Consider the following 24,295-nt stretch of genomic DNA (forward strand, 5'->3'; position numbering starts at 1 on the left):
TCCCGAACTACGCCCAGGGTTAGCAATCAGCCACAATGCCAGTAGATCAAAGATAAATTCTTTCAATTAATGACAAATAGGTCTGGCAAACAGTATTTCTTGGTCACGAATTGCAAGATGTGAGGTTGACCCCTTGGACAAAGCAATGAGCGGGTCAACCGAAAATAAAGGTTTTTGTAGATAGTCCCTTTGGTAGTGAACTTGTCAAAGCATAAAATAGCACCTACGACATATCCAAAATTGTATTTTGAGATGTTAAGGAAAGGTTGTGAGGTTTGTTTTGCTGTTCAATAGGAAACAAACTGGATATTCTCCATTCAATGGCTCAGAGGTAAATGTAGTGAAGAACATTTTTCACATATATCCTCTCCTAATTTGTTTCCATTGGCTGCCACCAGAACTCAAAATGTCTGCAAAATTATAAGTAATAATGCTTGAGACGGTTCACCCCCATAAACCATCTGTTCTCAAAGACTAGCAATAGTAGGTTGAGTTTGCTCGATGACGAGCAAATACCATACGATTTTTGAAAGGTGCTAGTAAATGCAAACCAGGCATATTCCTACTGCACCCTGAAACAGAGGTATTTACTACTGAAGTACCTCAGATACCACATTTGCTTTTTAACTTCCAAAATGGCAATAAATACTACCTTGCTTCAGTTAAAATGCTTGACATAGCAGTTTAGTCCAATACTGCTGTTTCCATTTCTCTGTTTTAAAGCTGGTAAAATGTAGAAGAAATTCTCTTAGTTAATTTTACATTTCTACTATACCTTCTGATCAGGTCGGGCTCTAAAAAAACATAATGCTAAATAAATAAATAGGGCCTTATGTACAGAGACATTATGCAGTCGTAAAGTCTGTGATTGACGAAATCACAGGCTTTTTAATCGCAAAATGCCTTTTTAAACATAAATAGGCCTTTTTATGAGTTTGGTCGCAAGCAATTCATCAGTTACGGACCCCCAAGTATGGGTCATAACTGATTCTGAAAGACAGCTTCCCCTTTGTGAAATCAATCGCCAGTCTCAAGGGGAGAAGGCTGTGATGCAGAGGACCAATGTCTGCTCCCCATTATGTGTTCCCCAATGAGAAGCATTTTAAAAGCAGTACCTGTTCCTTTAACACACACAACAGCTCTTTAAAAAAAAAAAGAAAAAAAGAGTCCTTCCCAGCTGAATTCACAGCTAATCACAAGGGTGATCGCAAAGTGTGAAGTGTCAAATTGTGGTAAGTCTGATTAATATTCTTTTGGCAGATAATACTAATAGGTTAGTTACATTGTAAACTGCATTCCCATTCACAACCAAGTAATTGTACAAATTGCACATCCTTGGTTTGGGAATGGAATGGTTCATGAGGTCCTAAATGCTCTTATTTATATAATCATACGTCAATGCACCATCAACATAATCAAAACAAATCAAACAAAAATACTATGTATTTACCTTCCATTTGAAGTCTGTAAAGCAAAGAGCATGTATCCACCACATCGAGCATAGCTCCACTTGAAAAACAATGAGGGGCTAACTGAAATGCAAACAACAAATAATGCAAGAAATAAATTACTTAGCGAATTGGAGTCGAACATGTGTGAACGTCAACAAGATCCCGGGGTGTACTTTTAAATTTAAGGCCATTTATCTTCCCACAGTTAAATTACATTAATTGAGATGTACAAGCAGTCTTTCATGCAGAAAGGTGCAACATCCTGATAACTAACTCAGGTTATGGCAGCAATCCTTTCTGAACATGAAGTAGGCTGGAATTCATGATCCTTCGGATGCACCTCTGTGCGGCTGACATCAGCCGACACCAGGGGTAGACTTCCCTGTCCTTACGCATCTAAAGATATAGCACTGTTAGCTTCCGTTTCTTGCATGCTGCTGCCAGTGCCCGCTACTTTTTTTTACCTTGATATCACAGATTTTATTATGGGTGTATTGGGCCACAAATAAAGTCTTTACATTGTGGCATTCTCTTGTAAATTAGTTGTGTTTTTAAGGTAAACCTGCTGTAGGGTGCCAGTGGGTATCGCCCTCTGATCAGGGGCGAATAATCCAAAAGAACACAAGGTTTGTTGTCTAGAACTAGATCAACGTCCCCACTTCGCACACCATGAATAATATCAAATATTTTATATCTAGTATTTATACTCCTTCATACCATATTACATTTTGGTGCCGATTCCGATCCATACAAGTACTGTACAAACGGCCAAGTACGATTCGTACGTGAAAAATAACTACGAATAGCGTCGGGAAAAGTGTACGAGAGGACGTCGGAAAGTTTTTACGTCCGAATATCGTCGGGAAAAGTGAACGCGAGTGAGCCGGATATTCTTACGTGCAAATCGTAAAACACAAGTCCGAGCGCGCAAGTACGATCCCGACCGTCCGTCCGAATACACAATCGCACGTAAAATGGCCCGTACGGAGCCAACGCAGGAGCACACATGTACACGGGTAAACTTATACCCGTGTACGAGCCGTACAGCCCCCCCCCCACCCCCCAATATGTCAGCACCGTACACCACCCTGTCCGCACTGTACCCCAGCCCCGCAACTGTACGCGCCGTACCCCCCCATGTATGCGCCGTACCCCCCCTGTCCGCACTGTACCCCAGCCCCGCACCTGTACGCGCCGTACCCCCACATGTATGCGCCGTACCCCCGCATGTACGCGCCATACCCCCCCGTCCGCACTGTACCCCAGCCCCGCACCTGTACGCGCCGTACCCCCCATGTACGCGCCATACCCCCCCCATGTACGCACCTTCCCCCCCATGTACGCGCCGTACCCCCGCATGTACGCGCCGTACCTCCGCATGAACGCGCCGTACCTCCGCATGAACGCGCCGTACCCCAGGCCTGCACCTGTACGCGCTGTACCCCCCATGTACGCGCCTTACCCCCGCATGTACGCGCCTTACCTCCGCATGTATGCGCCGTACCCCAGGCCCGCACCTGTACGCGCCGTACCCCCCCTATGTACGCACCTTACCCCCGCAGGTACGCACCGTACCTCCGCATGTACGCGCCGTACCCCAGGCCCGCACGTGTACGCACCGTACCCCCACCGCATGTACGCGCCGCACTCCAACACCGTACCCCAGCACCCTCACCCAGCATCGCGTATGTACGGACCGCACCTACGCGAAAAAGACTCTTACAGAACCAGGACACTGTAAAACAGCACAAGGAGGGTCAATTCGACTCTCACAACACCACAAAACACGTCTACATGACAAAATACATCTCAATGACTGACCTGGCACATCCAAACAGGCAAACAGAGGCCCTAAATCACAACCACCTCTTATAACACACCCACCAAAATTCAAACACAGCCACACCCAAAAATGGACCAATAAAAAGGGCCCACACACACAACCCATGAGCCTTTGCAACAGACCCACTGCTGCCAGACCCCACAGAGAAACAACTCTACATTACTGATACCTTCACTACACCTTCACTCACACACCTTCACACAACCTCCTTCACAAACATCTCCCTCTTCACATTCACACACACCGCCACATTCACACCCACAACCATCCACACCCACACCCACACCACGCCCACAGACAAGAATCCAAAGTTCTCAACGGCGGAGCTGGACCTCCTTGTCAACGAAGTCATCAGAATCGAGCCACAGCTGTTTGGAACATTGGTCAGACAGACCAGCATAGCTGAAAAATCTGCCATGTGGCAGAGGATTGTCGATAAGGTGAATGCTGTTGCGCCCATCCGAAGGACCAGGCATGAATGCCAAGCCAGGTGGTACGATCTGCGCAGGGCGGTCAAGAGGAAAATGAACGAAGAATATGCCCAGAGTAACATCACTGGAGGTGGGCCGCCCCGCAGACCGGTACACTACCATCCCTGGGAGGAGATGGTGATGGTCCTGCTACCGCCGGTGGGAGTACACGGAGTCGAAGGAGTCGCAGAGCCTGGTGAGTACACAAACAACTTACGTAACATGGGGGCAATGGGGTCCACACCACATATACACCAAATGCACGCAACTTCCCCCAAGCACTCACCGCACACAACCACACTCAAAAACCACGCTCATGCCGCTAACGTCTCCATGCACCCTTCACAAATCAAGGCAAGGCCATGTCCAAGGCTACAACAACCACAAACACAAGACTGGATGTCCGGGAGGCTGGGCCCCACACAACACATTGTGAAAATGAGACGCAGACACTAATGCCCTCAGCCCATATGGCATAGGTACATACCCATGCACAATGCACAGGGACTGGCAAAGTACTGACAAGGTAGCTGACACTTGGCCCTGCTGTATGCAGCACAAGGCCCTCCTGGGACCACTGTACACTCAAACACCAACTCCACAAGCACAGGTATCTAGCACAAGACCTCACACTCACTGTCATGCCAGCATGCACCATGAGGGGACAGACACATCACCTGGGAGACCCAATGACAACTCACTCTACACACAACAGCAGGCCCGGTCACACCCCCCCCCCCTAACACAAGCACACACCCCCGGGGCAGGCAACGGATTTACACACTCCCACAATGGATATGTGACACAACAAGACCAATCCATAGCCAAATAAGCATCATAGCCAACAAACTACAGGTCAAACACTCAGGAGAACATCCCAATCTGTCCCCCGCAACATACCCATCCCCAAGTGGACATTGAGAGGAATGCTAGGCACATCCAACTACCTGGAGGAACTGTGTCCACTTGAATATGTATGAAACATAGATGTCGCATGAAACACCATTAACATTGTCTCTCTCTCACACACAGGGCAACGTCGTCGATCTCCCCCCAACACTGGGGGGGAAGAATCACAGTCCCAGGCTCCGTGTGAAGATGATCCCACCGGCAGCGAAGACTCCCACCACTCCGTGGATGACCCCGACCAACCTGGACCCTCTGGTGCCCAAGCCCCTGCAGCACCTGCGTCAGGTACATCTGTGCCAACCCCCCCCAACCCCCCATTCCTGCCACATCCCAGGATACACCCAGGAGCCCTGCTCGCACTGAACAACACAGCCAGTCTGACCAGGAGGGACAAGGTTCTCCGGGCACCCAGGAGGAGGCAGGCAACCCTGCAAATGCCATCCCTCAGGGGTCCCGTAGACCCGATGTGCCCACAAGGGCAGGCCAGGCTCAAGTGGGCAGGGGTGGTGGTAGTGGAGGCAGGCGGAGGCGCGAACCTGACCAGCCAGCTCAGGACACCGGTATGTCACACATACGCAACATCCTGGACACATACCGGAGTGACACCAGAGGCATCAACCAGGTCGTGTCGACTCTCAGAGATGCAGGGGGCCCTCAATGAGATAAAGAACCTGCAGGTCGAGCATCATGCCAGTCATCAACAACACCAAGGACGGATGGAGGCAAGACTGGCTGAGCTCCTGGCGGTACACAGGGACATGAGCCAATCACTCCGTCAGATCGCCCAAAGCATGGGCAACCCTCCCTGTGCCACCAGGCGTAGACCAGCACCAGACACAGGGAGGGAGGAGGAGGAGGAGGATTCGTCTGACGGAGCGTCCCAAACATAGTCAAGGCCTGCATCTGAGGGTCCCCGGAGGAAGGTGGGTCGTCCACGGAAAAGACCGTGAGAGTCAGCGGACCATCCACATCTCCCAGCTCACCTGGCCTGGCACCTGGCCCCCTGGCGCAACAGCAGCACCTCATCCAATGACATTCTCTGCCACATGGACTTGCTGGTCACAGTCTGACCAATGATGACCAACACTGTGCCCTTGGATAACTTCCAATGCCAAGGATACCATCTCCCCCTGTGAACTTTGGATTCTATTCCCCCGGTAGAGCACCTAATTTCATCTACCAAAACACGTACCCCACCGCAAATAAATATATTACTTTGGTCATGAGACGTTCCTGTCATTTTGCATTATTCAACAACATATGTGTGTGGAAATGTCAAACTATGCCTGAGTGTTGAACTAACTCCAGCCATCCATACCCTGGGATCAGAGTCTGGTACAGGACACACATGGGTCACAAGGTATCCTTCAATGTAGGCATGGAGCACAACACTCACCTGTGATGGCCTCTGGCTGCTGAGGGGGGACTTGCTAAACTGTGCGGACAGACCTATTTGGGAGATTATCATCAAGGCGTAGAGGTCATGGCTCATGTGGAGGTTCCCGGGGAGGGAGTCCCAGGTATGTGTGGCCAGGTGGGAGAACAATGTCCTGTATGCTGGAGTACGGTGGATGTGAAGAACGATGGCCAGGGCAAGGTTGGATGCACGGAGATGGCCCAACGGGATCTAGGATGACAGACGTACAAGGTTGGTTTTGGGTCGGGGTTGTGGACTGCCTCCTGAGTGTGGGAGGGGAGTGTGGAGGTCATCCTGCAGCAGACAGTGATGCATTGCAGCTATCTATGGTGGACGGTGAGGTGGCTGGGGCGCAGGGTGTTGAAGCTGAGGTGTGCAGATGCACCCTGGATGTGGACAAGTTTCCTGGGAGTTTGGATGTACTTGCTCCGTAGAGGGCAGGGCAGTATTTGACACGGATGTTGTCATGGACCTGGGGGATGGTCTGTCTTTTCTTGGAGTGGATCTATCTGTGGATCATGTGCATAATGCAGAGGGCGTTGCAGCATGAGGTACAGATGCTGTGGACTAGCATAGCAAATGTGAGCGAGCCAAACATGATGCACACCATCTTGTGTGTGTGGCCACTGGGTGCTTGTGCAGGGCTCTTGCGGGTGGGACCCAAGCACTTGATCCAGCTGGAAGGGGACAATCCTCAGATGATCACCTCAGTCCTGTACAAGTCCAGCCTCAGGTGGCTCGTGTTCAACCATTCATCAATGGATCTCATGCATACTTGAATGATGGAACTGCCAATGTCTGTGTCTTTGTTGAGGGTGAGGAGCACCTGGCTGTCAATGGCATACGAGCTGATGATGAGGTGCTGTGCGCATGTGATGGTGGAGAGGGGGGTCCTGGACACTCTGTAGATTGACATGCTGAGAGATGATACCTGTGCCATGTCCCAGACGATGACACCATACTACATGCTGAAACCTTGAGTCCCACTCCCATGCCCTTGCTGGGCTAGAGAGCCGGTGGGGAGGATTAGGGACGTGACCTGGTTGGTGTGACAGGGCCTGGAAGGCGGGGCAGCGCAGTGTAGGCAGTTGGAGTTGCACACTCAGCATGCAAAGGTGTGGTGTGTGTGCCCAGGGTATGTCTGACAGCAGGCGTTAGATGTGCGGATGGACATAGCTCGGAGTGTGGCTGCTACATCAGACTGTAGTGTGATGTGGGTTATGCAAGGACAGGATGGTGGTGCAATGTGCACCTTGCATGTGCTGATGGTCCAGCCTTTGGCACCGCGTGGCGGCAACAGTGGCATAGACAAGCTGAGGACAGCCAAATGAATGGGTGGAGGGAGGAAGTGAGGAGCATCTTAGAGGCGTGTGTTTTGTCAAATCTGGATACTCTGTGGGCCCTTGCTGCAGGGGCCGCAGCAGCAGGCGGCATCTCCTTGCAAAATGCCAGAATTTGCCCACAAAGACTAGAATGTCAGAAGGACAACTGCAACAGGCGCGTGTGTAAAGTAAGGAGTGTCCAGTGTCACATGGTACACCCAGAGACAATGCATGCACAATCAACAAAGAAGCATGACACCGGATCAGGAAACTGAAGGTCGACCTGCGCACAGGAGACACACCCTCAGCAGGTGTTGATGGCCCATTGTGTGGACCAAAATGCCAAAAAACATACACAACCATGTACTTCATGCCCAATAGGGAGCCTAATCCATGAGCAACTGCATGCATGTTGCTAAACTACACATGGACTCCTATGCATAATCTTCCACAACTATGCCAGATATGCCGCATGCAAAGTGGCAAGAGACCTGCATTGACAGAGATGAGGCACCTTGGAGTGTGACGAATACCTTTATTACTCAGCCTCACACTAAGGGTAATGCATCAATTGGAACAGACTCACAGGTCATTTGGCTGACCATGTTTGACCTACACTGGACACCCCCTTCAACACACAGATGTGGTAAATCCTACTGAGCTGGCACACAAGTGAAGGGGTTGAGCCTAACACCCCTTGATGCACACGGAGAGTCTGCAATTCCCCATTGAGCCTCATATGGGGATGTCCCAAACTATGTCCACCATTAGCATCCCGTATGTTCCTGAGGGACGTTATACACACATTGATGCCTTCATCAGAATCCACAAACCATTACAGATGACTGTCAGGAAGGGTGACTATCAATTCATGGGAGACATGCAACACGTCATGTGCCCCATGGTGAGTCGACATGTATGCATGGTAACACAACATGCACAGGAGCAGTCCCCACATATCACAAACACGTACCACCCACAAAATGCCTTGCTGCACTCCTTACCCAAAATGACTTTTCACCATGTCTGTGCATGTAACTCTGATCTAGCACACGTTGCAATACTCATGAGGAATAGCAGGAGGGCAATGATGACATGAGCAGACGACAGCCGCAAGAACCTGGGGAGGACAGACACACAACAAGTCAGCAAAGAGCTAGTAATCCGCAGACATGTACATGTACTCTACAGGAATGATGTTGTCACCATGCTCTTAAAAAAGTTAGTGTCCCAGCTAAAATGTGTGGAATGACATCATCACTTGAATGTCACATCAGAACACACCTCCAAGTCACTTAGCACACAGTCAGCTGGACACACACATTGCAACACATGCTACACAAGGCTCAAAGCGTGCACACTCAGACACAGGGACTCACCATTATGAGAAGAAGTTGCGGATAAGCTGACTCCGGATATCCTCATCCTCACTTGCCCCATGCCCAAGCCCTTCATCCTCCACGGGTGGATGATCCTGCTCATCCGGATCAAGGATGAGTGGCACGGCCTTCTCCACTGCCATGTTGTGCAGCATGCAGCACACAATGAAGATTTTGCAGACCTTCACCGGGGCATATGGGAGGGCGCCGCTGGTCTTGTGGAGGCACCGGAATCTGCTCTTCAGGAGTCCAAACGTCCTCTCAATCACGCGCCTCGTCTGCCCATGGGTGTCGTTGTACTGGTGTTCTGCGGCCGTTCTGGGGTTGCGGAGAGGCGTCATCAGCCATGGCATGTTGGGATAGCCAAAGCCCCCTACATGAAAACATAATGTGAAGAAGTGGGTCAGGAGATGCCGTAAGATACAAAGATAGCGCTAAACACAGGACTAACAGAGTATACCCACCAACAAGACATGCTCGTTCCGCGTGCAGCTGCAGCATCATTTCTGGCACCCTGCTACGCCTCATGATGTAGGCATCGTGTGCAGACCCTGGAAAACGGGAACAGACATGGGAAATCAGCATGTTAGCAAGACACACCACAAGGGCATTGATAGAGTGATAATGTTTGCGGTTCCGAAAGGCTACCTCCTGTGCCTGTGGTGGTACCAAAGCCACATGTGTCCCATCAATGGCCCCAATTACGTGAGGCATCCCTCCCAGGGCATAGAACTCACCCTTGACACATGTCAACTGCTCACGAGTGGGAAAATGGATGAATTCATCCAGGTGCACCAACACGGCTTCTAAAACATCATGCAGGACACGGCTGAACATTGTCTGGGACATGCCACCAACATCAGCTATGGTCAATTGAAACGTGCTGGTGGCAAAAAAAATTCACCTTCATCTTGGGGGTCAGAGCTGTAGGATACCTGTGTTGTGGTTGGAGGTGTGGTGCAAGCCGGCGGGTCAAGTCCTCTATCAACTCTTGCGAGAAGCGGTATCTGCGTATGCAGTCATGTTCACGCATGGCATCCAGGTCTGGCATTCGTCTGGGGAGAGGTGGTGCCCTGCAGAGATTTGGAAGGAATAACGAAGAGTGAGTACATTACCACACCAATGTCACTGAGGTGAGCACATGTTCAACAGCTAATACACATCTGCTTAATACAGAGTCTGGTCTGTGCAATACATCCAGGACACGTAGGCGACCCAGGTGATACTCCTACGAAGAGCCAGCCACAATAGTTGCATGGCAATGTTGACGTGACATGCCATTAAAATAGCTGTGGGCCAGTGTAAGTGACAAGCCAGACACATTACATGAGTGACAGACATCCACATATCAGTATTTGAAGGATGTTATCTCATACAGACAGCTGGCGGGAGTCTAGACGCACAGGTCACATGTCATCTGAAAAAGGACAGATAAAACACATTTCCATGAAGGCGTACATGTCAAAAACTGATGACACAGACATTGAGACAATGCAGATATTGCCTCATGTCAGGAAGTCATCTTCGAACCATCATGACACATGTAACGTGTGAGTCCACATGAGGCATGGTGTGCGTATATGTGTGTCATGCACATATGCACACAGACACATGTTGGATGCTGCAACAGCAGATGGAGTTGACGGAACACCAACGGCAAGCTCATTGGAACACATGACACACACATGACAGTCACATCGTGGCACGCTGGTAGTCACATGTCAGGTGTAATGATCCGTGTTCCTGGCATCAGGGGACAGTTGCGGGTGTTGGTGACTGTGCCATACCAGTGATGCAGTGCTCGACACGTGTGTCCTACATGCACACATGTGCAAAGTGTGAAGGGGAAGTGTGCCACCTAGTGCCCCATCACACATGACATGTGTAAACAGCTCATCACACATCTATTGTGCCACAACATGATGAGACATGTGCCACATCACTGCCTGACACACCTAGGCCCTGCACATGAAGGACTGCACTGACAATGACTTGATGTCCAGCCTTGTGTGAGTCTGACACCTCCATTCCTTTCGTGTGTGCCTCCTATCACCAGTGTGAGCTGTGAAACGCAGTACACACGCTCTGAGGGCATGTGTACGGGCTGTACTCACGCGTGAGTACTTGCCGTACATGCATGAGTACGTTCCTATCACTATAGTTGTGTTACTGTAGGTCCAAGTGATCCGGCACGTACTCACGCGTGTACGGCCCGTACACGCGTGAGTATGTGCCTATCACTATAGTTGTGTTACCGTAGGCCCTAGTGATACGGCACGTACTCACGCGTGTACGGCCCGTACACACGTGAGTACGTGCCTATCACTATAGTTGGGGGTACCGTAGGGCCTAGTGATAAGGCACGTACTCATGCGTGTACGGCACGTACTCACGCGTGTACGGGCCGTACACGCGTGAGTACGTGCCTATCACTATAGTTGGGGGTACCGTAGGGCCTAGTGATCTGGCACGTACTCACGCGTGTACGGCCCGTACACGCGTGAGTACGTGCCGTACACGCGTGAGTACGTGCCGTACACGCATGAGTACGTGCCGTATCACTAGGCCCTACGGTACCCCCAACTATAGTGATAGGCACGTACTCACTTGTGTAAGGGCCGTACACGCGTGAGTACGTGCCGTATCACTAGGGCCTACGGTAACACAACTATAGTGATAGGCACATACTCACGCGTGTACGGGCCGTACACGCGTGAGTACGTGCCGGATCACTTGGACCTACAGTAACACAACTATAGTGATAGGAACGTACTCATGCATGTACGGCAAGTTGGGGGTACCGTAGGCCCTAGTGATACGGCACGTACTCACGCGTGTACGGCCCGTACACGCGTGAGTACATGCCTATCACTATAGTTGGGGAACCGTAGGTCCGAGTGATACGGCACGTACTCGCGCGTGTACGGGCCGTACACGCGTGAGTACGTGCCTATCACTATAGTTGGGGGTACCGTAGGCCCTAGTGATACGGCCCGTACACGCGTGAGTACGTGCCTATCACTATAGTTGGGGGTACCGTAGGCCTAGTGATATGGCACGTACTCACGCGTGTACGGCCCGTACACGCGTGAGTACGTGCCTATCACTATAGTTGGGGTACCGTAGGTCCGAGTGATACGGCACGTACTCACGCGTGTACGGGCCGTATCACTATAGTTGTGTTACCGTAGGCCCTAGTAATACGGCTCGTACTCACGCGTGTACGGTACGTACACGCGTGAGTACGGCCTGTATCACTGTAGTGATGGTGCCCTAGGGGTACGTGTGAAACGCGCCGTACCTGTGTGGGGATTTAAGAATTACAATGGGGACACATGAGGGACAAGTATTAGGGCCTAAATGCATGCTGGTTGTCATGGATACCGAGTTTCAAGTTCAAAATTTAACATTATGTGGTCTTGAAAAAGCAGTTGGCCACATTATACATTATTGCAAAGTGGTTGTTGACTTGACATGATGCTGCAAATTCGAAAGATGCTAAGGCTGTCACTGGTGTATGTTTAAAGGGATTGGAGGAAACGTAGGATGCCAATGAGTCTGACCAAATACTCTGTACTCCTGTAAATGAAATAGGCCAGCAAGGCAGATATAAGGCAGGCAGAACCCATGGGAGGGCACTTGCCTGCACAACATGTCAGTCGATACCACTGCTGCTGTATTGTCTCCCTCTGGCACCATGTCAAGGACTGTGGAGAGGTCCCAGCCTTTCACCCAGGAGGAGAACGAGGCTCTGCTGGATGTGATCCTCCCACGGTACCCCATGCCGTATGGTCGACCAGGGGAGCAGGTGAGTGCTGACTCCACTACCTTTGCCTGTGCACCTTTTTTGTGTCAGTCACTTCTGGCATTGTGTCCAGGTGTGACAGACATGCAATGTTGGTTGGAGTGGGTACCAGGGGAGGGTGGATGGCTTATGTCTCTCATGCAGGGCTTGATGTAGTTCATGTGTGCACTCCTCACTTGCATTGTTCTTACTGTGACATTCACTGCATAGTGCATGGCACATTCAGCCAGCCTAATCCTCTTGGGCATTCTTGTTCTATTGTCCTGCGGTGATTCAGTGGTCACCCCGGTGTGACAGGTGACTGCACCCACAGATGTGTGAGAGTTGAGTGGAGCTGTTGTGAGAGTGGTGAGAGTGTCCAAATGATATGTACGCCCCCTGGACATTGATGTGTGTGAATGTTTCTTGTCATGTGGGTGAGTGTCTATGTGGAGTGTTGCACCACAGCTGCATGGAGGAGGCAACTGCTCAATCCATCTGATGTGAGAAGTAAGTCGTGCTGTGTGTCGGACTTGCTGAGCTAGCCCCACACCTGTGACCCCACCCCTGGCAAGTGGCACATGTGCAGAGTGAGGTTTGCATCCGCTGTTGCCAATGGCAGGTGATTGATGTGTGCCTGAGGTTTCATCAGTGGCCTGGGGCATGTGGCTGCTTTGCGGTGCTGTCCATCAGCCTTGTGTTGCTTGGGATGCACAGTGTGTGCCATGATCAGGGATTGTTTCGCACCCCTCATGCCACCTGTGTACTTACTATGCTATGTAGTGCATTGGTGCGTCCCCAGTGGAAAAAGTCCCTATGACTAAGGTGCTATTACTTGCCTCAACAAATCAAAGATGTTCAAATGTGTGTCTCTGTGACATGGTGCAGGTGTAGTGATGTTGTCCCACTTTGTCATCCACACAGGTAACCGCCTACCACAAGGGGAAGATCTGGAAGGACCGTCAAGGCCGTGGAATCGGTGGAGGGTCGCAGTCGGCGCCTGCCACAAGTGAGGAAGAGATGGCAGGACATCCGGTGCTGGACCCGGAGGATCTCCCGGGTCATGCTGAAGGAGGAGGCTCCTCGCAAGCATGGCGGGCGCCAGCGCCTGACCCAACAGATGAAGAGTGTCCTGGCGGTGGTCTTCCCTGACCTGGATAGGCGGATACAGGAGTTACAGCAGCAGGAAGGGGGTAGGTACATGTGTGTTTGTTGTGTGTCGCCAGCTTTTGTAGCTGCTCAGTCGCCTGGATACACTGCCAGTCTATATATGTGCAGTGCATATCCTGTTCCCCCAAGTCAACCTGTGCTGTTCTTCCTCCCTTCCCCTCCTTGACATGTGTTACCTGGTCTGTATGTTATCACTATTGCACATGGTCATCTAGGCTGCCAGTTTATCAAGGTGCACACTGCTTTCAGCATCATGTGTGGGGGTGGTCTGCCTGTGCCCTGTCCAGTCATTTGGGGGTGCATAATTGTTGGCACTGATGCTGAGTCTCAACATAGGAGTGTGCGGTTTCAAATGAACAGACTTGCAGCATGCATTACCAATGTTGTGGCCTCAGACATGATGTGCATGAGTGGGATATATGCATAGTGCCGGGACGGTTGCTCCTGTTACAGTCAGCTCATTCCAGGACCATGGAGCAGTGTGCCCACTACAGTCCCCTGACACAGCCTGCCCTCCTACTCATGTGTGTCATCCAACACTGTGCACATTCACTGTGGGTCCAGCATGGCTCTGCCTCTGTGGCATTGTTCCCTGGCCTAGGTAGTATTTTTCACATGTGTGATACATTTGTCCACTGGACAGGGATACACCAGTTTGCTTGTGCATACTCACACTGGGCAGTGCCTGTGTGGCTATTCACAACAATCTGTTGATGTTTGTTTGTGACCAATATGTTTTGCCAGCCCTACAAGGTGATGTCGTGTTAATGAAGCTAGTTTTCAAGCAGTTATTGTAACCCTGAATAAGAGGTGTCACTTCTTGATTGGAATCAGTCACATTGACTCAGGTATGGGTGGGTGTGTGCGGGAGGGGCGTACATGTTCAACCCTGATGTTTCATTGCCAGTTCTGACTTGTGTGTGATGATTCGCAGTACAGAAAGTCATCGTGCAGTGCCCCCGTGATGTTGGCCAGTGCTTAATGTTCGTGCTTCGTAGCCTGTGTCAGTTTTTGACAATCATGTATCCTGCTTGTACATCTTTGGCACCTGTGTGTGGTTCAGATGCTACACAGTTGTGACTTTGTGTGCTGACATCTGTGGGAACATTCTGGCTTGCCATGAGGGGGAACCCACAGTACAGCTAGGCTTTTTTGCGAAACAATTGCAGGCCCATTAGCTTATGCATTGTCCTGGGTGTGGACATGTGTGCCACTCCAGATGACAGTCAGTAGGTCATATGTGTAGCCAACTGTGTGATCAGGTGACGGATAGCCATGTGACAAATGACATTATTCAAGTTGTTACTCAGAGAAAATGTCCATTGGCACTCACTACACCTGTCAACATGTCTCAATGTTTCATATGCTTGACCTTGTTGTTTGGTTGTGAAGGACAACGATGTGCCTGCATGACAGATGTCTCCCAAGGAAGTGCACAAGACACCACCTTTCCAGGGACACGCTGGCACATTTTAAAGTAAGGCACAGTTTGAACAACACTTGTTTGGAGTTCATACATCTGGTCATAACTCCTATTTACTACCAGGTTTACCTTTGTGGATAGGACTGTGTTTTACTTCTTAGCCTGGAAAGGCTGTGTATTTGGTATCCGCTTGGCCCTGGACAGGTCAGGCAGCTTTGGATCTGAAGTGGATGTTGGACCTTTTTTCTTTAAATTGCCCCTATGGCAGCCTCTACGACAGGCTGGGAAAAATCTGCGTGACAGGATAGGCAAAATGTCCAGCTACCTAAGCATCATACAGCATCAGCTCCTACACTATGCTGTTATTTGTCCATATTGTTTAATGTCAATGTTCACAGACTTGGTGAGGAATGGGAGAGTAGATGTCCATTGTGAATGCATCTGAATGGTGCATACATATTTTTTTCATTTTTCCTTGTATGATGTCAGTTAAAATTAAAGACAGATGGCTCACTTATATGCTGCTGGAAATGTGTTTACACAAATTATTTTAGAATGTTTACAGGATTTGGAGTCACAGAATAATATTCTTCCTCAGGGACACAAAGGATTTAGATCTCACTCTTCCTGCTTTCACAATCTTTCTTGAATAGCTTTTTATGAAATGTGTCAAACATTCTAGCACATCAGTCTCAGGTACTTTTTCCAGATGCAGATAGCCCCATCAATGTTAGATGAAGCCGTTGACCACCACTTGGTCATTTTAACTTAGCATGGTGGTCAACTTCGCTTAAGGGCGCAATATGCAACACTTTTTGCTAGCTTCCTAGAAATACGAACATTTTTTTCCCGGACAAAGGAAACGTACATGAGAAACCGCAGAGTAGACCAGCACAGCAAACAACCTGTTAACATGCTCCTCTCAAAGCTCTTCACCAAATACAATTAATTTCAGATCTGACTGAATTTAAAACAGTCCATACCCCCTACCTCAAAATTAAGTTTTATATTTCAATACATCAAACATACCAACAGAATTCTGTTTCACCTTCATTTCATGTTTCAATCAATCAAGGTTATAGCGTGCCCACTCACCCGTGAGGGTCTCAAGACACGGAAGAGAGGGAGATGGAGACCTGCTGATCCATCTGGGCACTGGTGTTCAGTCGAACAGCCAGATCTTGAGATCCTTCCTGAATTGGGACAGCAACGGGGTTTGCCTGAGGTGGAGAGGCAGGGTGTTCCAGGTCTTGGTGGTGAGGCAGGAGAAGGATCTTCCTCCGGTCCTGATCTTGCGGATCCTTGGGATGGTGGCCAGGGCCAGTTGGACAGAGCGGATGTGTCTAGTGGGTACATAGAATGAGAGGTGGTGGTTCAGATGTGCTGGTTCTGAGTCGTGGAGGGCTTTGTAGGCATGTATGAAGAGTTTGAAAGGGACTCTTTTGTTGACTGGGAGCCAGTGGAGTTTTTGCAGGTGTTCGGCGATGTCGCTGCAGCGCGGGATGTTGAGGACCAGTCTATCTGCGGCATTTTTAACGTTCTGTAGTTTCCTTAGGAGTTTCTAGGCGACGCTGGCAGAGTGCATTGCCGTAGTCGATTCTCCTGCTGATGAGGGCATGGAGAATAGTCTTTCTGGATTTGGTGGGACTCCTTCTGATGGTCTTTGGAAACAGGCAAGGCGTGTGTAAGTGTGATGAGGAGATGGCGTTGATCTGGCAGTTCATAGTGAGCGAGGAGTCCAGTATGATGCCTTGGTTTCGTGTGTAGTCCAGAAGTGTGGGGGGCGTTCCTAGCACGGCGTGCCACCAGGAGTCATCCCAAGCTGAGGGGACGCCTTATAAAATTATTATGGTATTCCGGACATATTTTGTCAAACACATCAGACCCAAGTAAAACCTCCAGAGGGCATCAGAGCATTATGTGTGTGCACAGCAAGCTTTCACATAAAACTAGCAAGATTCAGGGAAACAATACACGCAAGACATCAGTTCTACCCTCATACAGGTTATAGGCTCCATGTAAAAATAGAGTTATTAGCGGGCCTGTGCTAAGAATAAAAACTGGCTAACATGGCGACTTCCTCAATTCACTTTTTTGCAGCATTATCACATTATCGCCAACAAGAAAGTGCAAAGTATTGCGAAAAGAAACTGCACTCTTTATTCAGGCCCTTTACCACTTGAATAATTTAAAAGACCTCTGCTAGTCCTGCTATTTACTTCGACCACCATGCAATCCACTATTGTGGTTATCTGCAACAATGAAGACTGCTATGTAGAGAAAGATGAATCAACAAAATTAGGGCTCATTTGGATACAATAGAGTGATATTCACTGCCTGAAGCTCTGATTTCACTAACTGTGCTTTTTAAAGTCTGGGTTACCCTGCCTCTTCAATGCTTTTAGGTCTTGTCTACAAACACCTTTTAGCTCTATGTTGAAAGACCCCTTGCAGACCGTACCAAAATCTTATAATGGGCTTAGAGTCAACCCATTGGTTGTCATTAGTTGGCCTTGCAACAAATTTCAAGTGCTTGCTTTTTGTTTAATGGTTTTCCTTTCTCTTCTTGTGTTTGTTGCTTTCTTGGAGCACAGCTTCTTTACCATCATTTTGACTGGATGGCTTGTATCTTTCCACTGCTCAAATTCAGGGAACTACTTTCTTCTTTTTCATTCAGCTTTCCTTGCAAACGAAAGCATGCAGCTGTTAGGTGCCCTGCATTATTTATTCAGACACTGTATGCCCCATTGCACAGTAGAGAGGTCAAGGAACATTCTCAGACCTCGGGCAAGGTGATGGGGGAATATACCTCCCCTACTCTTTGCCAAAGTAGAGAGGCACTGTAGTGCTAGAGGCACTCTTGTGGTCTGACACCCTGTGATGACCTTTGACTACCATTATTGACTTTAGTGTGTTATTTTTCTCTAGCCTGAATGTACAACGTCCTGCTTGTTTCTCTTAAAAGTTTCTTTCTTGTAATCTTGCAGTCTTTCAGTGGGAGCTGTCACGGCCAAGAACAGAACGCGTGGGATGTGCATTTGAAAGCATGAGAGGGAGAGAGAGGTGTGGAATGTACTTTTTGGTCTTGTAGTGCAGTGTTGTGAGCAGTGATGCACAAATGTGCTCGGTGTTGTACATTGAGACATGAAGTATGTGATGCTATAGGACACTGAGAGATGAAGTAGGTGAATCTATAAGCAGTTGTGCACAAATGTGCATTGTGTTGTACATTGATAAGTATTATGAAGTTCTTACTATTGGCTTTGACATGGCCTCATGTCATCCTGTTTTCCGACTCAGCTTGGCTTCAGCTTTTCTGCGTGCACAGCAGCGCTTGCAAGTTGTTTGAGTTAATCACGTTCAAGGATTGTTTTGTGAGAGATTGTTTAATGTAACCTGGCGTGAGCTTGGTCAAGATAAAGGCTGGAAAATGCAAGATTGGAGAGGGAACGTGGGAACTCCTTCGTGCTATTGGAATGCTTGCTTGGAAACTGGCCAGTTCTGGTAAGATTCCTCTGGCACGGGGGGAGGTTTCTCTCGAACCTTCTAGTGTGTTTTGAGATTATAAAGCTGAGGGTTGTTGACTTAGAAAACAGGATTTTGGAAACCGAACGGGGACGGACGCGTCCACTTCGGCGGGACCCTGATTGCTGAGGCTCTTAACCCCTTCGGTGCTCATGACGGAACGGTTCCGTCATGAGCGTCGGTTGAGCTGTGCTCATGACGGAACCGTTCCGTCATGACCACGCCCGCGCAAGAAACCGTCAGCACAGCGGCGGAATTCGCGCAGCATGGAAGGGGTTAACCACGGCTGTTTAATTCCCACAGTCAGGAGTGGGCTAAGATGCAGTGTCTAAACCAGGTGAAATATTGAGTTTTGACTAGTGCCATTGTGATGCGTGGTTCCAGTGGCTGTGGTCATTTGAAGTATTGAGTTTTGATTATTGCCATTGTGATGTTTGGCCAGTGGCTTTGACCATCTGAAGTGTTGAGCTTTGATTATTGCCATTGTGATGTTTGGCCAAAGGCCTTGATTATTTGAGGTTTTATCTTTATGATGAGTGATTGAGTTGAGGTGCACATCCAAAGTAATCATTTGATGTATTCAGTGTATATATCTTTCTGATCTCTTGCAGGACGTTCAGCATATTATATTTTCTTGTGTTATCTCATATTATTTGCTGCTTGTTTATTCATGGTATTACTCATACATTTAACTGTTGTATTTATCACGTGTGTTATTATTGCTTGTATATAAACATACACATCTCTTTGTGTATTTGGATCTTGTGCATTTAGCATCTGGGAAGCCTTTCTGTTAGAGAGCATTGTGTAAAATAAACTCCAAGCCTTATTCTAAAAGATAGAGTCTTTGCACTTTGTAAAATAAAACCCTTTTCTAAAGGTGTTGCTTGTTTTGTGTTAATGTGTTCTGCTTCGTTGGGCAGAGCTACTGTGAGGCAGATTCTGTATTATCTGCTAATCGAAGCAAAACATTTTTGGCGTCACTTGCCAGGATTCGAGACGAGTGCAATTTTAAGGGGGGAAAGAAAATGTTTTTCAGAAAAACAATGGCAGAGTCCCAGATGCCAACTGAGTTATTTGAGAGGGAGATTGCCTCTCAAAGAGGGAAAACAACTTGGTATATCAGACAGAAATAGTGGTGTCATTTTGAATGTATTGCTTAGCATGTATCAAAAATGTGAAAGCTTAGAAAAAGAATGTAGGGAACTGAAGAAAGAGTTAGCTAACGCTCAGTTTGAAAACAAGTCTTTGGAAGAAAACTTAAACATGTACCAAGCTCCGAAGCCGTTTGTTTTGCTGAGCTGTTTAGATAGCCAGGATGAATCATATGTGAAAAATGTGAACTTAGAGATGTTGCCAGTGAATCTGCAGGTCTCACAAGAGGTTTTATTTAATTCTTTTGAGGACGTTGCACAGTTAGAAATGAATTTGAACCGAGAAAATGTGAATGTGCAGGAAGATAAACAGACCAGTCTGTTACAATTCACGATCGTTGGTTGCAGGTACAGATCAGACATGTCAGTGAATGATGAATCTTGCTCTACATGGAACGACGCTATATTGAAAAAAGAAATGCAGCAGTGTGCTTTTGAATCTGCACAACAGACTGTGCAGTGTTTTAGAAGTGGGGTCAATTCAGAAAGGAGACAGTGTATCATGTGTACCAGTTCAGGAGCAGTGTGCTATTTTTTAGTAATTGTGAAAAACAGGGAAAGAAGAGTATACTTTTAAACTTGTGGACTAAACATTTTCAAATGCTGGACAAACAAAGATGCTTTTGTGCATTGAAAGACACTGGGCAGAAGACAATAACACATAATGAGACTTTGACCTTTGAATTTTCTGAAATGCAGTGGGGAGAAGCAACTGTAATTAAGTGGCATATACAGACAGAAACTGCAGTTTTGCATGAACAGTTGGTGCAGGTCCCAATAGAAGGTCCAGGAGTGGAGTTTGAGACACAGGATTCCCCAGTGAAGTGGCATATTGTACTGCAAAGGGCAGCTACTGTGCATGCTCATGGTCCTATACATTCACTAGACCGAACCTTTGATTCCATTACAGATAAAAAGGCTAAAATCTTAGCGACAGAGGTGGTGACACACGGTTCAGATTTGGTGTGCATGACTAAATGAGAGCACCTAGGTGAGAAAGACCATACAAACAGGTGGGCAGAGAATGAAGGGATGCATATCCCCCTGGATTTACTTAAAGCTATGATTCCTATGTGTCAGTATGCACAGCGCAGACCAGTCCCACAGAAGGTGAGGGGAAAGTTGAACAAAGAAATATTACCAGAGCAGACAGAGCCGATGGATTGTCTTGGGCTCATGCCAAATGATAAAGGGAGCACGTATTCAGCAGTGGGTGGAAAAATAGTCAGGAAGGAGACTGCCCAGCCATTCTTACTGTGCAGGAAAAAGGAGAGTTTCATCCTAATACCAAGAATTCAGAGACTATAGCGTGGATAGAATTCTCCGATAATTACCCAGAGCCAGCCGAGAACCGTGCAGACAGGAATGAAAATCTTGTGCCTTCAGACTCAAAACAGAGAAAGGAAAGCGTGCACTTTTTGAAAAATGTTTTTTGCAAGAATAGTGATGCTTGTTTCTTTTACAGATCATACTGCGGCCTGATGTCCTTGTCCTGCGAGAGGATGCCCATGTCTGTGTGCCCGGTGTGGGACCCTTCCCCTCCCCTCCCAACCCTGGAGTGATCACCAAACGGTGCAAGTGGACATGCTGTGGCTGAACAAACCAGACGAACTTACCAAGCAACTGATCATGAACTAATATCGCAAACATGAAGTAAAATGTACACAGTTACAATTTCGAATGCAAGAAGGCTGTGTGTCTTTCACACAGAAGGACATTATTTGTTTTGAAGAAGATGTTTTCTCATTTTAGAGATTATGATGTTGCCTTTATTTTCAAGCACAAAATATATAGGTTTGGCTGTTTCCAGTATTAGCCATTTGAGACATTAGGAGCATTACTACGTTCATATGCTTGATTCTATTTGTGCATTTATTTTGTGTTTCCATCATACATTTATTCTTGCTGAATATCCAGATATGCATGAGCTATTTTCTACAATGCTTTTATGATTTCACTGTTTTAATGGGTGTTTCAATTCTATTTGTGCTTTCAGTTCAGCATGAGTCTATGATGTTACTGTTTTAACATGTGATTCAATCATATTTGTGCTTTCAGTTAAGAAGTTCAGTGTTTGATATATGTATGTGATGATAGTCAAAGGTCATGGGGTGGAATGTAGTGCTAGAGGCACTCTTGTGGTCTGACACCCTGTGATAACCTTTGACTACCATTATTTTAATTGACTTTAGTGTGTTATTTTTCTCTAGCCTGAATGTACAACGTCCTGCATATGCCTGCGTCTCTTAAAGGTTTCTTTCCTGTAATCTTGCAGTCTTTCACTTGGAGCTGTCACGGAGTAGGAAATCCTTGCCAAGAACAGAACGCGTAAGATGTGCATTTGAAAGCATGTGAGGGAGAGAGAGGTGTGGAATGTACTTTTTGGTCTCGAAGTGCAGTGTTGAGCAGTGATATACAAATGTGCTCGGTGTTGTACATTGAGACATGAAGTATGTGATGCTATAGGACATTGAGAGATGAAGTATTTGAATCTATAAGCAGTTGTGCACAAATGTGCATTGTGTTATACACTGATAAGTATTATGAAGTTCTTACTATTGGCTTTGACATGGCCTAATGTCATCCTTTTTTCTGACTCTGCTTGGCTTCAGCTTTTCTGCATGCACAGCAACGCTTGCAATTTGTCTGGGTTAAACACGTTCAAGGATTGTTTTGTGAGAGATTGTTTAATGTACCCTGGCGTGAGCTTCGTCAAGATAAATGCAGGAACATGCAAGATTGGAGAGGGAACGTGGGAACTCCTTCGTGCCATTGGAATGCTTGCTTGGAAGCTGGCCAGTTCTGGTAGATTCCTCTGGTGCGGGGGGGGTTTCTCTCGAACCTTCTAGTGTGTTTTGAGATTATAAAGCTGAGGGTTGTTGACTTACAAACCGGGATTTTGGAATCCGAACAGGGACGGGCGCATCCACTTCGGCGGGACCCTGGTTGCTGAGGCTCTTAACCAAGGCTGTTTCATTCCCCCAGTCAGGAATGGGCTAAGATGAAGTGTTTGCACCAGGTGAAGTATTGAGTTTTGACTAGTGCCATTGTGATGCGTGGTTCCAGTGGCTGTGGTCATTTGAAGTATTGCGTTTTGATTATTGCCATTGTGATGTTTGGCCAGTGGCTTTTATCATTTGAAGTGTTGAGTTTTGATTATTGCAATTGTGATGTTTGGCCAGTGGCTTTGATCATTTGAAGTGTTTTCTTGGTGATGTGTGAGTGAGTTGAGGTGCACATCCAAAGTAATCATTTGATGTATTCAGTGTATATATATCTTTCTGATCTCTAGCAGGACGTCCAGCATATTATATTTTCTTGGGTGTTATATTATTTGATGCTTGTTTATTCATGGTATTACTCATGCATTTAACTGTTATATTTATCAAGTGTGTTAATATTGCTTGTATATAAACATGCATATCTCTTTGTGTAATTGAATTTTGTGCATTTGGCATCTGGGAAAGCCTTTCTGTTAGGGAGCATTGTGTAAAATAAACCCCAAGCCTTATTCTAAACGAGAGAGTCTTTGGATTTTGTAAAATAAAACCCTTTTCTAAAGGTGTTGTTTGTTTTGTGTTAATGTGTTCTGCTTTGTTGGGTTGAGCTACTGGATGGCAGATTCTGTATTACCTGATAATCGAAGCAAAACAGGCACTCAAGATTACTGTAATACCCTTGCACAAAACTGGAGTTTGGAACACAGCAAATCCTCATTCAGTTAGACAGGTTACTGTTTGGGGGGTGAGGGGGTGTAACAAAAACGGCTCCAATGTCCTGGTGTAATTTTTATAACTATATTGCAATTGTCTGAAAACACCTACACTGCCTGCATAATACCGCATATGACATCTATAATGAAAACACATGGACATCCACATTTCAGAGGACAAACCATTTAACACAGTGTAAAACATAATCAACTATGATACACCAAACGACAGTGAACATGTTATGATGTACAATTGCATTCATAATCAAAACAATAAGCTAACTACTGGTGCCCGCTATCTCAGACACGTTCATAATAAACTGAGACCTTCACGAACGGAGAAATAAAAAAACTGTGCAATAACTAATTCAATTCTGCACAGCTTCTGCTACTTAGCACACCACCAGGCAAACGCTTACACATTCATCAACTTGTTCATTAACGTATTCACTTTCATGTCCATCTTCAATAAGTGATGGCGTGATGGGAGTTAAAATTAAGTGAGCCTGGGGGAGGAGACGTGATTGAATTGTTTTTTTAGGTATAGTTATATAGTGCTTCATAACCTTAACAAGTGCTATGCAAACAAATGATGGACGGAATGCTGAATAAATCATACATTCACCCCCAGTCAAGACATCTGGGGTTAAATCCATCGTTCTTTTGTTCACCATGCCACCCCAGTTTAGACCCAGCCATATGCAAATCAGTCTTGACCCTGTGCCTCATGGGAACA

At 47.3% G+C, this 24,295-nt stretch overlaps 1 protein-coding gene across 2 annotated transcripts in view; it reads right to left on the reverse strand.

Moving 5' to 3' along the window:
- Window positions 1-24,295, reverse strand: part of TTC38 (tetratricopeptide repeat domain 38) — a 508,844-nt gene that overhangs the window by 143,627 nt on the left and 340,922 nt on the right. For both annotated transcript variants that reach the window (XM_085652408.1, XM_085652407.1), the window contains one exon: window positions 1,451-1,532. In XM_085652408.1, coding sequence (XP_085508534.1) covers window positions 1,451-1,532 — 82 coding nt within the window. The remainder of the gene's footprint in view (window positions 1-1,450; window positions 1,533-24,295) is intronic.

Source organism: Triturus cristatus, chromosome 4_1 (genome assembly GCF_964204655.1).
Source record: "Triturus cristatus chromosome 4_1, aTriCri1.1, whole genome shotgun sequence".
NCBI classification, from domain to species: Eukaryota; Metazoa; Chordata; class Amphibia; order Caudata; family Salamandridae; genus Triturus; species Triturus cristatus.